We start from the raw sequence: 15,594 nt of genomic DNA on the forward strand, positions 1-15,594 counted from the left end.
CTCAACTGATGTCAGACCAGAAGAGCTTATAATATGGTGTATTATAAGATGGCTTATTATCTGTAGTCCTTAACACATGCTTTCTATAGCTAGTACTTGGAGGATCGTCTTTAAACTTATATTCACACTCAACGTATGGTCTAGTTGGTCTTAAATGAAAATGGCATTGCTTTAAAATAAAAAAATGGCCATCACTTAAGTCATCCTGAAAATGTTGTTATTACTACTTTACTTTAATAGAGGATCTTATTAGAATTGTGTTTTTGTTAAAGATGACTTACAATGTCTAGTTGTCATAAATAACAATGATGCCAATCTGACTTCCATCATGGCTGTGCCAGCAGCCATCTTGAAAATCTTATTGACATTCCTCCTGAACAGAAAGGCATCATGACATGTTTTTTTTTTTTAACAGAAGCCTTCTTTGATGTTTAAATGAAATTGGTGTTGATCTGATGCTCAGTATGACCATGATAGGATCCATCTTGAAAATCTTGTTACTGCTCTTGAGCAAAAATATGGCCATGGTGGTTTACCTGCAGATTTATTATGACGATGTGATAACATGACTACTTTTGCTACCTTCGATCCAGCAAATGAATTACTTCAACACTCCTTTAATGATAAAAATTTCTCAATTTCAAACCCCAACATACTGACACCTTTGAGTTAGACTTAGTGTGACTTGACTACAGTGAATACACGCAAGATATGAAATGTTTACACATTAATTCACATGATATGCCTTTAAACAATGCCTTGGTCATCAAGAACATTTACATAGGAAATTTGATGAGGAAAAAATTAAAATAGCTGTTGTGACCAGCTGACCGCTCTGTACAGGTTACATGGTCAGGTAGGTTTGACTGTATATGCATGTGGTGAAAAGTCTAGTCCTAGCTGTTAAATCAATCAGATGATTGCTCAGCCAGACATGAAAAGAATGTCTACTGCCTACACATGTATTAGTTTGAGACGAGACAAAGTAATTGTAAAGAGAGAGGAGAAAAGGGCAAGGAGGCATTATAATAAAGTTATATGCTAGTTAGAAGGACCTTTTATTTACCATATGGCTTGAAATGGGCCATTTAGATTCACCATAGTATAGCTATTTGCTAAAGTATACACTGATGCATTTAACTGGTGCCTTTGGCAACTTTGACTGTGGCAGCCTTGTTGGTGACAGTATTTACAAAGAAAAACAATGACAAATGAGGCAGTTGTTGTTCTCCGTTAAAGCAGGGAAAATTGGTTGTCCACACATTACTCAAAGACTACATCATATGCATGAGGCATGCTAGCGATAGGCCTCAAGTCGAATGCTGCTGTTTTGTGGATTTCACTGTTTCTGTTGGTTCTGTTGTTTTGATAGACAATGCATAGCTTATTATCCAGCGAGACTTCTTATGATCTTGTGGGCTTTGGCTCTTCCATGGGTGATTCATTCCTTTTGGCATTTCATCAATCACCACTGAGGTGTATGCCATGTGCACCACTGCATATATTTTATATCTCCCATTCATATATTTGTCAACCTCTTCTGCAAAGATGGCATTTGTATGCAGCACCTCATTATATGCAGTCAGGAATCTTATTAATTAACTCTGATTCAGTGAGGACATGAATTTCACTGCCTTTTAGCCATCGTGATCTGGCACCAGCTGATAACATTTCTGCTGACCGAAATCATGCTATAACTCAAAGCAGTGATCTCAAAGGCTATCAGGGTTGCAGTTATCGTTGACAGTACTCCAATCCCAATCTCACTATTGCCAACAGACAACTGTCAGTGTCGTGTCATGCCATCCTTTGTTCTTAATGAGTGATTGTCCCTTTGTATATGATGCAACAGTGTTCAGCCATTGCCAGCTTATATACTTTAGTCTTGCATCTCTTTCCAGGTACAAATCGTATGGGTCCTGGCTGTTTAGGTACATTGACATTATAGTTCCTCTATGAGAAATGAAATAGTTTAATTGATCTGCATAGACTGCAGACATGGACCTCTAGTCTTTGACTGGTGTTTACTCTCTGGTGGTGCTTATATTGTAAAAATGGTCGGTTTGTTTGATATTGCTAAATGTGGAAATAGCATGGTCTTCAACATGCCCACCAGTATGCTTACTAAGTGCAGTGCCCTCTATTTGAAGGTTTAATGATAATGTTTCTGGCCAATTACTGTGATGTGGCAGGGCATGTCTTTCTCGAAATTGAATTTGGTTTTTCTGCTCATGAGATGGGTGAGTAGAGGACTGAGAAAAATGCAGGAAAAGGTACCATCATAGCTACTGTTGAATCAAACACTGTGTTGTCATTGTAGTGGCAGTTGTGCTTGAGGAAGCATGAGGGCCCTGGTTTTGCCATAAAAAGTTAGCCCCATTGCTTAGTGTCAGTTCTCTTTGCATCCTTGTCATTTTCATCATCAAATGCTGTTTCTTGCTTTTACCAATGTATTTGTCTTCAAGCTATTTGTAATGCTGAAGTTTTAAGTACTTTTTCAGGTTCTAATTGTGAAAGCCAATAATTGTTAGAGTGGCCAGGTTTAGTACATCTTTGCATAAACATTGACGCCCTCACACCTAGTGTCGTCTCCAGTAGCAAACTTTGATGCAGGGCTAGTTAATATATTCTGTTTTGAGCCACAGTACACCAGAAGTACTATTTCATGCCTCCAAGTGCCCATTGAAAGGGATTGAACTCACCGACCAAATGTAGTCACTTCCATTCCCACTGAGCCTAATAAAGTAAAATTCCGCACCTGGGATGGTCACAGCATCCATGTTGCTGAGATTAAAAACTGCTAACATTTTGGAAGTGCATGTTTGTAACCTAGCAATAGCACTACTTTATGTACTACCACTGTCTCATTTTGGATATCTGTTAAATACACGATTAATGGTCCACCCATTAAGGTGTCTGGCACCCACTGGTGAGACCTGTCCCAGAGCCTGTATTAATGATTGCTTTCTAAACTGGTCCTGTAAGCTACCGGTGACATGTTCCAAGATTATGCCAAACCTGCAAGAAACTGCTGTCCAATGGTCTTGACATTGGCTGGTAGGTATGATATATGGCTAGTGTACATAATTTGTCTTGTTGCATCATTGACTTTGACATGGTCACACAGCCTCCATATCGGGTTGTATTTCATCACCTGAGCCCGTCATTGAAGACCCTGACATGGCCACTTTCATGGCTAGGTCTTCCTTATGTCACGTGTTTAGGCTCGAATAAACAGTAACACAAGAAGGAGTGAAAACAACAAGCTTTGAAAAAATACAATAATTTATTTCCCTGAAAAAAAATATGAACTTACAGTTTTATAGAATCAAATCCAAAAATAATCCAAGAATAATCCAAGAATAAAATTTTTGAAGTCCTAATAACAAAATGTTCTACAGACTATAAGTTCGAATCCCGAGGAAGACTCCAAGATGGAAGACGATGACGTATGCTGCAATCTGTAGCGTTGAAGTCTGCAGTTCCTTGTAGAAACAAGAATTATCACTCCAGTTTCTGATAGCTGAACAAAATTGTTTTAAAAAAACTGTCCTTGTTCAAAATTTTGCATGACCACATGTATTTTCCAGAAAAAAAGAATTAATCCTTTTGAATCCAAGTAATTTGAAATAACTCCAAACAGCACAACATACAACTTCCAATGTAAGAAAAACCCAGCTGCAACTGAGAATAATTCTCCTAAACAGAGGTTATATGGTCTTCTAAAATATAAACAAGGGGGTCACATGATCATGATCTGGAAGCTCATAGAAATTAAGTGCTTGTTAAAGATCACGTCTACCCAGTGTGGTCCTGACAGAAACCAATCATTTTGCTCTAAGAAATAAAAAAAAATAAAAAAATTGTTTTCATCTTAAACACGAAGTCCCATCATGACCTCAACAACAACCATCATTTTAAAATAAAATAGGACTTCTTTACATGGTTGCCAAAAATTTTGAAACAAGGTCAGGATTTATATAAACACCTGGCGTTTATTAAACAAACACTCAAACACTCAAGGTCAAACTATTTTCTGAGAAAGGTATATCTCTAGAGAATAAATTTACTTTACAATAGCATGTAATAAAAAATTAAAAAATTAAAACTGCTAAACAATTAAATTGAAATAAACATATATTAAATAAGATATAATTAAATCAAATATACATAACATCCTATATTCAACAAACATTTTGAACGGACATGTTACTGTCCATTAAGTGCCTGTTGTCATTGAAGATCACAACATGGCCAGCCATAACACTAGGCAGGTTGCTGAGAAGGGTTTAGACATAAACTTTTGAATCTTTTATGACCCTGCTGGGATCTGCACCTGTGATCTTTTTAAGTAAAGATACAGTTGTGGTTGTCAGCTGACCTGGTACTGCTACAAGTACTTTACTTGTAATAGTGATACAAAATAGTCATAGTGGCATCTTTAACTACAGCAGTGCAGAAATGGTTCCGGTCTGCGGATTGCTGTTAAACCTCGATAAGTATGTGCAATACATTGTTTCATCTCAAGCCAAATTTATTGAGATAGCCGATAAGTACTTGATGCTCATCATATGGATACGTGTTGTTGACAAATGGTTCTGTGGTGTGACAGATAGTGAGATGGTGTTTAGGGAGAAACAGCATGAACTTTGCTGTTTGTTGCATGGCCCCTGGTTGTGGTGTCAGCATTCATAATCACTTCTTGCTTGACAATGTAAGGAATTACAAGGGTGCAGCACAGCATTTCGTAACATTGCCACGGAGTACAATTTGTTTGATAACATAAACTATAGGAGGTACTGCCTGATAAAATGCACCACAATTATCACTCACACAACCCATTGCTAGTTATTCTTGCAAAACGTACTGGAACAGCAAGGATAGTGTCAGTAAGGCTAACAGGGCTTTTGTGTAGCCTTGATCGATTCTGTATTTACTACCATGTGAAATGGATTCTCACTCAGGCAAAGTGTCCAACCGGGTTGAACGTGCTTGCAAAAAGCACCAGCACTTTCATCTTCACATGATTTTATAAGTTTGAGATGCATAAAACTTCAGACTGGCAGCAAAAGGATGGCAAAAAGCAAGACCTCGGTACAGTATGTAGCTATAGATTTAACAGTAGCTAGCAGCCAATCTCTGGTGGTATATGGGACCTACCATGTATACATGGACCATGCAAAAAAGAAAAAAACCACGACAGTTACTATTTTGAACAGAAAGGTGAGACTATAAATGCTTTGTGTATTTTATGCTGCACAAAGTGACAAAGCTTAACTTGTGTATTCTGACATACACTTACAAAATCATGGAGAACAAACCCAAATATGTACCTCAGTTCTTGAATAGGGAAAGGCCATTGATACACAAAAGCAGTTTCCGTGAGCTCAGCCATGCACAGAATGCCCCCCATGCAGATAGATAACAGTTTGCTAGGGTATGCCAAAAAGCAAGCCGGACTACATCCTTGGGGCAACCATTATATGGTCCCATTTTACATGGAGATTAAAGTTTGCTCCAATGTGGAGCATAACAACATACTTCTCATACTTGATAACAGTAACCAATGTTGACATTAATTTGACATGGATACCGTGGATGACAGTAACCAATGTTGACATTAATTTGACATGGATACCGTGGATGACAGTAACCAATGTTGACATTAATTTGACATGGATACCGTGGATGACAGTAACCAATGTTGACATTAATTTGACATGGATACCGTGGATGACAGTAACCAATGTTGACATTAATTTGACATGGATACCGTGGATGACATTAACCAATGTTGGCATTAATTTGACATGGATACCGTGGATGACAGTAACCAATGTTGACATTAATTTGACATGGATACCGTGGATGACAGTAACCAATGTTGACATTAATTTGACATGGATACCGTGGATGACAGTAACCGATGTTGACATTAATTTGACATGGATACTCTGGATGACAGTAACCAATGTTGACATTAATTTGACATATATACCCTGGATGACAGTAATCAATGTTGATATTAATTTGACATGGCTACCCTGGATGACAATAACCAATATTGACATTAATTTGACATGGATGCCCTGGATTTTTGTAACCAATGTTGACATTAATTTGACATGGATACCCTGGATGATAGTAACCAATATCGACATGGATGCCCTGGATGATAGTAACCAATATTGACATTAATTTGACATGGATACTCACATAGTGGATGACGGTAACCAATGTTGACATTAATTTGACATGGATACCCACATAGTTGCAGTTGCAACATGAGCTCAACAAAGCAGCAAACACAAAGCATGAAGAGGTAGACTTGGACCTTCCTATTCAAAACATGTCCACTGGAACAACAGCACATGCTAGCACCATGCAAGCTGGGGTCACTATACTCAGGATGAATTGTCCCTCCACATCAAACTAGAAATGAAGGTTATATTTTTTAGCATTGCAAGGATACATTGGCAGAGTAAGGAGTCAGTGTGCCATGGTCTCCGACAATACATCTATCGTAGCATATATCTGATGTCAGGGAGGCACACATGCCCTTATCCTTGCATGGAGGTATAGAAACTTCTATGTTGAACAACCTCAGGACATCACACCCAAGTCTGCTACATTCCGGACAAGAATTAGGTATTAGTGGACAGTCCATCTAGATTGAGCCAAATAGTCCACATAGAATGGTTTCTGCACAACTTTGTAACAAAGTTCTATTTTTACACTGTGAGGAAAGCCTCTGTTGGCTTCTTTTTTACCCAGATCAGGAACAGACTTCCATTGTATGTCTGTCCACACCCATATCAGATGGCGTAGGCAGTGGCCACATTCCGCTTCCAGTGGGGTTGTCTGTTTGTGTACGCCTTCTCACTGTCATGACTGTGGCCTCAATTCTCTAAAATTAGAATATCACTGTCCATATCATTATCAGAGCCCAAGCTGCTCCCAATGATCATAGTTCAGTTATCATCTCAGTCTGATGATAGATCAATCCAGGTTCTTATTCCCTTTTATCACAACAAAAAGAGGCTTCCTCCTACATGCAGCCCTTATTCTCCAGCTTGGTTCATCTAAAGTGATCTATCCACCAGAACAAATTTTCAGGCTGGCTCACCAGTTGCATCATTCAGGCCTGAAGACAGATTCTACATCCAAGGTAAATGATGCCAGATGGTAGAGTCTTCCTTGATCAGTGCATGAGAATGAGGTGTTTGTCTATTAAGCCAGCAATTGAGAATTGTTTCTCACATTTGTTAAAGGGTTGCATTGTTTGTTACTTTTTCAGTGTTACAGAGATTACATCTCACACGCCAAGCTTTTGTCTGTTCAAGTTGATGTGCCTGGTTACACCCTTTGTCAGACCTGCCAACCCTCACAATTTTGGTATGAATTTCACAACTCTCAATAGCGATTCATAGATTCGCACCGCATGCAAAAAAATCACAAATTTTCAAATTCTCAATCAACTTAAATCGGGAATAAAATAAATTGTATCCTGTTAACTGCTAGTCAAAAAAGCAGCAGTGGTTGCTGATGCCCATAACGGTCCTGTATTACTAGTCGCTATGTTAGTAGAACTATATCCAGTTGTTACAGTTTGCCATGTAGCAAGCATTGTAAAGCATATAATCTATATTTAGAACAGAAGTTTACAAATAATCATGATGAAAATTAGGGCCCAAAGTATTTTTTTTAAAACAAACACTAAATGAAGCCAACTTTTTTGAGTGTAGGAATTTTTGAGATATTGAAAGATTAGCATTTATTGTAATTTGCTTGATTCCATATTTTTCCATGCATGCACCGACACCACTAATTGTTAACCGTCTGACGTTTTATCTGCTGGATTAATAACATTTCATAATTAAGCTACACTACAGTTAAAATGTTCTCACCTCCACGGAAAATGATATGTATTCCATACAAATTGAAAGTATAGATTGGACTACACCAAAAATTGGTATTGCATTCAGCCATCAAACATCAATATACATTATGCGTTTCACACAGTAGTGTGCTGTGAATTTTACAGTTGGGAATGTGCACAGAAGCTCATATCGTTGCTTATAATTTACCTGCCATACATGTATTATATAACAATGACACATAAATTGTAAGCAACGATACGGGCCCCTAGTGGCATGTGGCAGAATATGAAAAAGCACATTGCTGGCAAAAGGCATATAGATGCTGGGAAAAGTAAGAGCACCCTCAGCAGATTTCAGCTCTTGATTACTTTAAGCCAGCTACTCAAGTCCTACCAGCCGAAGTTTGTGATTTTTCTTGTTGAAAATAACCTGCCTTTCTCAGTTGGTGATCAGCAACAGTGACAGTAAAAGAATGTTTCCTATTGTGAGCAAAAATAAGACACTTTAGTGCCTCCCTAGGTGCTGAAAATTTGCAACAATTTTAATCACCAAGATTAAGTTGCAGGCATGAAGTCTGAACTGTTTTAAAAGCAAATTTACTTAAGCTCAATTGAGGAAGTTCAAGTCTGCCAAATACCAAAGCATTGTCATCAACCCAGTACTTTTCCAGCACAGGGGCACGATAGTATGTTATGAGCATTATGCCATGGAGCATTGCAAAAACAGGCTCAGCCCTATAACTGGGAGCCAGAACTGGCATTGGGGCCAAACAGGAGGCTCAACTCTACTCCTGGGAGATGTAAATTGCCATTGGACATGCAGGCTGATGAGCCCTGGCTACTTGCAAACAGTGATATTAAGTACATTTACCTATTCACTCTGTTATTTGCCCTCTGTATTGCGGCTCATTCAAATTTGGTATAGTGGGCATTTTCATTGATATACTCTTGGAGGGAAAATCTATCAATGCCGGACCCCCTTTCAACTGTTGCCTCACCTTTCCCTGATTGATACATTAGTGGGGAGACAATCTCTAAATGTGACACACATTGAACTGCTGCAGCAGAATTTATGTAATAGTTTTATGGCTTTCTTTTAAGCATACACCAGATTGTGCTGCATCCTATTATTCCCAAATGGACAACAAAGCCTCGACTTGGATTTTAACACATTAACCCCTAGCGATGACTTAACGGGGCAGGAGGTAGTAGCTTACTGCCAAGCTCTGTAGCACCATGGTCATGCATGATACACTAAAGTGGGTGGTATTATAGAAAGGTAGACAGATGTAGCTCTACAATGATACCAAATAATCTGGAATATCTAGTTCCACTACAAAATACAGATAAAAAAATTTCATTTTATGAACCCGGCTTTTTTCTACTGAAAATTCTCCCGTGGTCCGAATCCGATTTTGTATCCAGATTTTAGACTTTTTTGTCTCAGATCTAAGGCAAACCGGTATGAACTGCAAAAAGACAGATGAGCCTTTGCAAAAAGTAGGATAAGATGGGCATTTGGAATAAAGAGTGGTCTCCATACAAAAATAATGGCTCTGTTTAACAAAAAAAAAACCCCCAAAACCCCCCAACTTTGCCATTCTGCTCATGAGCGAGTCAAATAGCCAACAACAAACGATGTCTCTAACACATGTAGGCAGTATGTTATTGAAAGATCACCGGGGATTTGGTGTTTCCTGACCTTTTGGTAGACCATCCAAAAGATCACCACAGAAAGGATCTGTGTTAGCAGCACATTGATCCACAGATTTTCCACCTTACATGCTTGGCTGATCTTAAGCAATCATCTATCTAGGACCAGTTTTCAAACAAGGTTGGCAAATGCATCATCCAGGCTTGGAGGCAGTTAATTTCTGAGGTGAACGATGTGAGGTGGAGGATCGGTTGTTGCTGCAATAGGAAACATGTTGATCCTAGCTGTCTTCTTTTAAATGCAGTGGCAGACATGCTTCTCTTTCAGTTTAAAAAGAGAGACTGTTTGGTCTCCACCATTAATTGCTATAGGGCAGTCCTTTAATGCTCATATTCTCATTAGGTTGGAGCCTTATCTTTCCAATCTTATCAGTTATTTTGTGCTGCAGAGACTGGTAACTTGCTCACTGATGCCAAGATGGATTTGTGTGCATTTTATGGGCTTTATCAAAACTCCATTATGAACCTTTGAGCGAGACTTCTTTTGAGAACCTGGTTCTAAAAACTCATCCAGCTCTCCTTGGCATTTATGAGGAGGCATAAGCTTTGTCAGTGAAAAAAGGTTGTTTGTTGTTCAGTAGTAAATAGGAGATATGTTTCTCTTCTTTGCAAAACTGGGTTTCTGGCAAAGAAGATGCCACCTTCAGTAACTCCACTACCACTTATGCTTCTTTGCCTAGTTATAGCTTTGCGGTTCTATTTAGATGCTATTAATTAGAAAGAAAGGGTCCGAAGTGTCTCTTATTGTCTACTAATAATCCAGCATCCACCCTTTTCAGGTGCATTGTCATATCACTCAAGAAAGCTGGTCAAGTTTGACTGAGAGGGACCGTTCCTTAATGTGAATTACAGCCCATGAAGTTAGGGCTATCACTGCTTCCTTGGTCTATTTTAATCCTTCATTAAGAATGTTATGAAAGCTGCATTTTGGTGGTTGCACATTTGTGTTTCTTTTTATATTGGGTCTTTGTCAGAGTGAAGACATTTGTTTCATTGGGCCCATAAGTAATGATACAAATAGTAGCCTAACCTTCTGAATGCTTGTAGTAGGGAAAACTCCTTCAGTAAGGGTAAGTGCAAAAGACTTTTAACATTTTATTGAGACTGTCTGCATCTCTTCAGACCTTTAAATTCTGCAATAAAATAGTAACATGTAATATATTACTGCTATTAAGATATAGGTTATGGATGAGAGGGTTAAACTAATTATAATCATGTAAAACATACTTATCACTATTGCAGTGATTCCCTCCTCCATCCTGCTCTGCTGTCCTAAATGTAATCTATGTCCATGTAAAAGAGGAGGCATATTCTGCATGCCATGGAAGTCAGACTGGACTATGTTTATGTTGTTCTAGAACTTCCCATGCTAATGGGAGGAAGGAATTAAAGGGGACTTGTGCCCCGGAAGAGTAAGCAATGTATCAGTGGCAGGATAGCATTACATAATTATAATTATACACTACACCAATCATTTTACATCTACATTTACATCTGCTTGTATTTGGGGAAGGAATTTATAGAATTCGGGGGAGAAAAGTCAGATGTCAGGGTCCTGTCAGAAACAAGATAAAGGGTTTCTATATTATAACATTAGTTCTACAACACATTCCAAGACTACATTTTCTGGAGATCTTGTTCTTTGGGTAAGGAAAGGGTGTAATTAATTTGGGGTTAAAATATCAAAGGTCCAGATCATAACTGAAAGAAGAAATTATTTAAGCACAATAATATTGGTTTTTGCATCATGTATCTGGATTAGATTTTGTGCATAAATCCTACTTGCAGAAGCCTGTCAGTCTTGAGGTCAAAAGGTCACTGTTACTGAAAGAAGAAAAAATAGTTTCTGCAAAACTTCAATTCTCAGCCATATACCTTCATCAAAGTTTATGGAAAGCTTGCACTTAAAATTTGAAAGAGGCCTATTGATTTGAGGGTCAAACATTTAAACAGAAATGGATTTACATAATAAGATCTGGTCTAGTGTAAATTTCTTGACCAAGCATTGTGCATGACTTGCACCAAGAGTTAAAATGGGGTCTATAGATCAAGTGGTCTGAAGGGCAGAGGTCACAGTCATGATAAGTCCTAGAAGAAAATGATGGTTTTTGCACAGACGTTTTGTTCAAGGCCACATGCCTTGACTAGGGCCCCAGTCATAGAGTTATATTGATTAATGGACTCAGACAGTGCCTACTAATGAATACATTGAGAATTACTAAGCATAGGACAGTTGTATAATATGCAGTCTGAGTCGATGTGGGCATTACTCTGATATTGAATACGTAGATACATAGAATTTATCCATAGTTGTTTTGTAAAGGAAATAAAAAGCTAATGATTTTCTTTTTGTTATTCGTGTTGACTTTAACCCTTTTCACTTGAATTCTGTGTATTTATCATAATAACTGTGACAGATTTTTCCTTTTCTTTTTCTTAAGGTTTGTGATGTTAATTACTTCATATTATTGGAAGATGAAGTTAAGGCTAAATTATCATACCTTCAAGGACAAGTGGGTTGGATTCATTCCCTTCATTCTGATATTAATCCACAAATTAAGTCATTGGACAGTCAAGTCTGTGAATTGGGAAGAAAGTTAAAAGAGCTTGATGAGAAAAAAACAGACAAATCTGAATTTGAGAAGCTACTGCAGGAAATTGTACAGGTAACTTCCAAAAGACATGGATACATATGTGGTTATTAACAAAATAATCACTTAAAGCCATTCTCTTAACCTTTATAATGTCAGTATTTATTTACCATCTCATTGTTTAAAAATTGTGAGACTGTTACAAAGTTAGCAATCATCATTTCATCCTTATTTGGCAATTTTTAAAGTTAAATTCATGTACACTTTTCCCTCACTGACTTGTGCATAGTAGAGTCCTAAAACAGACTGCATCATAAGCAAAGGCCTGAGGTACCTCTGAAATATTAAGAAAAGGATGAACATTAGCAGCAAAAAGAGAAATGGTTGAATACTTATTTTATAATCACATTAGGAACCATTTTTAATAGATAGTCGTTATTCTGGTGAAGTTCACCTTTTTGCATCAATTTCTTTTAATATTTTATGGACAAGTTTTTGAAAGAGCATTAAAAACTTGCATATCTTTCAAACAGCATCACCTGTGTACCAGTGAAAACATATTGTATTGTGTCACTGCTTTATGCATATGAATGTGTATTTGGATATATTCTAGTGTTATTATCAATTCAGAACAGAAATAGGTTTCATTTTTAAAGACAGTTGAACATTCATTTTGAAAAGAATTGAATTTTTAAAAAAATGTTCTATCAGTAAAATAGTGACACAGTAAGTTTTCACAAAATGTTTTGCTCATCCTAGTACAATCCTTTGAGTGCCAATTCAGAAGTGTTAAATGCACTACAGATTTATCATAAACAAACTGCATTTGCACAACTATGAAGCGGATGATCCACGATTGACTCCACTTTTATCTTGATCTAACAAAATACTATCGGACGCTCATTGTAGATTTAGACATCAATGGTACACAATAGATCATTTTGTCAGACTGGAAGTATTTGTCCGTGAAGATTATGTAAACAAAGAACATATTAAAGCTGACTTGGCTTAATATACTTCCATACTGTCTGCTAATCAACCTAATTCTGCACAAGATATTTCAGGTCCTAATACTAAACCTTGCATGTTCAGAAACTAAACTTTACTGCACCACCAAGTTCTACATTTGAAAATTTGCAACCTTAGTTTTCAAACCCTCCCCAATTATATTTTACCTTTGCCAGTTCAAGAGATCTTTAATTAATGCTATTTTTTCATACCAAGTTTGATGAAATCAAAACATTATGTTGTAGTCATGCATCTCTGTATTAAAATGGTTAGAAAAATGGAGACAAGGTTTTAGTTGCCATCTTGAAACACATGGCACCTGGTGGGTACCACAGATGAAGTCTGATTATATACCATTGCAATTTCAGCGATTCAGATGGATCAAGTACATTGAAACCTGTTGAAAACTAAATCCATCATGTCAGATTCCATTTCCACACAGAAAGCTTGGCAAAATATTAAATGGAAAACCCACTAATATCTCACATATTTTAGAAATATGAGTTGCAATCTGGAAAGAAAGTATTAGGTTTTGATGATTATCTAGTTACCTTGAAAATAAGGGTAATGAAAAGGCAGATAAAGCAACCAAGGCTGCTCTGGAGTTACACTTTAAAAGATGAAGATTCCATACACTAACTGAAATATTGTATAAATCAGCATGAACTGCATAAAGTGCCAGTGTCCACTGACAGTGGATGACACCCTTGTCATGTGTGTCAACGTTTAATCAGTGTGACAGAGTTGATGAAGAATATTTATGATTATGTTCCAGCTTGGAATTTTGGAGGTAATAGTGCTTATTCTCCACATTTTGTCAATCGTTTGAGAATTTTTGATGTTTTGTCATTATCTTTTATTTTATATGTTCTTATAATTTTAACATCTTTACTTTTTATTTTAATTTTGTTGTACTTAACATTAAAATTTATTTTGAAGGTTTATCTTCTCTAAGGTTTGTATAATTCTTCATCTTAATATTTTTAGAGATGCTGTCAGTCATCTGCCACGGGTTTCTTGAAAAATGATTAAGAATTATGCTACTTTTAAAACCCAATGAAGAAAAGATTGTACAAATTACATGTGGTTCCCATGATTTGTCATACACAATGCAGGTTTTTAAAAATGTAAAATGATTTTTCTTTATAAAAGTAAGGTTGATAAACTTATTGTCCTTTTTGTCTTTAGTCCTTGATCTCAATCAAACCTTCAATTCATGCTATGATTGAAAGATTATTTGAACAGTCAACTGCTGATTATCCAGGCTTGGTGTTTCACAAGCATGTTTGTGATCAGTATTAAACATAGAAACGAAGAAAGAAATGGCTGAGCACATTTTCATTGAAGACCAATCAAAGTTGACCAGTGCTTGTTGAAGGATTTAATGCTATTTTTCTCTCACGATAGGTTAAACACATGGTGGTCAACATAACTGGTAGAGGATGAACATGGTAAACCCCCATGAAAAACCACCTACCCACAGGAAGCTACTGGCAAGCTTTCTCACATACCCATATTGGCCAAACCCGAGTCTTGAACCCACACAGACAGAGGTGAGATGGCAGTGGTCCATAATGGTGAGCACTTTAGACCACTTGACCACTTGGGCCCTGATGCTAACTGAACAACGCACAGAAAGTGGTGATACATAAATATGAGCACCTTGCCATTTCAGGCGAAAAGTCAAATACATGGACAGAAATATTCTAGGAACAAGGTGTGTGAAATGTGGAAAACTTTGTTTGGAATATTATAGATGCAGCAGCTCTGCCATTATTAAAGAGCTGATAATGAGAGGGAATTTAGTTACAGAAACAAAATTCACACTACTCAGAGGGATAGTTTAACAACTGGCCTTTGTAATTCTATCACTTACACTAAGAAAATATCAGAATATCTCTAGAATAAAAAAAAATAATGAAAAAATGTATCCTTCGGATCAAATGTATCTTATAGGATGTTATTTTCAGTATTTTTTCTTTTTCTGACATTTTCTTACTAAAGTGATAGGGTTTTCTAAGGCCTCTAGGCTAACATCTGAACTATTAAGTAAACCGATGAATAAATACATATAAGGGAGTCCAGTAAAAAAGCTTCAGTTTACAAAGGCTTTTTGAAGAATATTTAAAATATTTTCCATATGAGCAAACTAGATTAGGTATGCAAAGACCTTCTTATATATTTAAAATTTCACAGAAGTGGTACAAAGTCATTAAATATATTTTTTAAATTAGGTATGCATATACATGTTAATAATATGGTCACCCATCACCTGCCATTTGACGTTATTTACACCCCTTCCTTTTAATTGGCACCTTATAGCCTTTATTGTGCTGAGGTGCTGTTAAATGCTATTGCATACATATACACATGTATCAGACTTGGTGTTTGTGTGTGCTGGCA

At 37.0% G+C, this 15,594-nt stretch overlaps 1 protein-coding gene across 3 annotated transcripts in view; it reads left to right on the forward strand.

Annotated features, from left to right (window-relative positions):
* Nucleotides 1-15,594, forward strand: part of LOC149782457 (uncharacterized) — a 177,500-nt gene that overhangs the window by 115,682 nt on the left and 46,224 nt on the right. For all 3 annotated transcript variants that reach the window (XM_089933876.1, XM_089933877.1, XM_089933878.1), the window contains one exon: nucleotides 12,034-12,258. In XM_089933876.1, the coding sequence (XP_089790002.1) occupies nucleotides 12,034-12,258 (225 nt within the window). The remainder of the gene's footprint in view (nucleotides 1-12,033; nucleotides 12,259-15,594) is intronic.

The sequence above is a fragment of the Sinohyriopsis cumingii genome, chromosome 15 (genome assembly GCF_028554795.1).
Source record: "Sinohyriopsis cumingii isolate HCF-2022 chromosome 15, ASM2855479v2, whole genome shotgun sequence".
Classification (NCBI taxonomy): Eukaryota; Metazoa; Mollusca; class Bivalvia; order Unionida; family Unionidae; genus Sinohyriopsis; species Sinohyriopsis cumingii.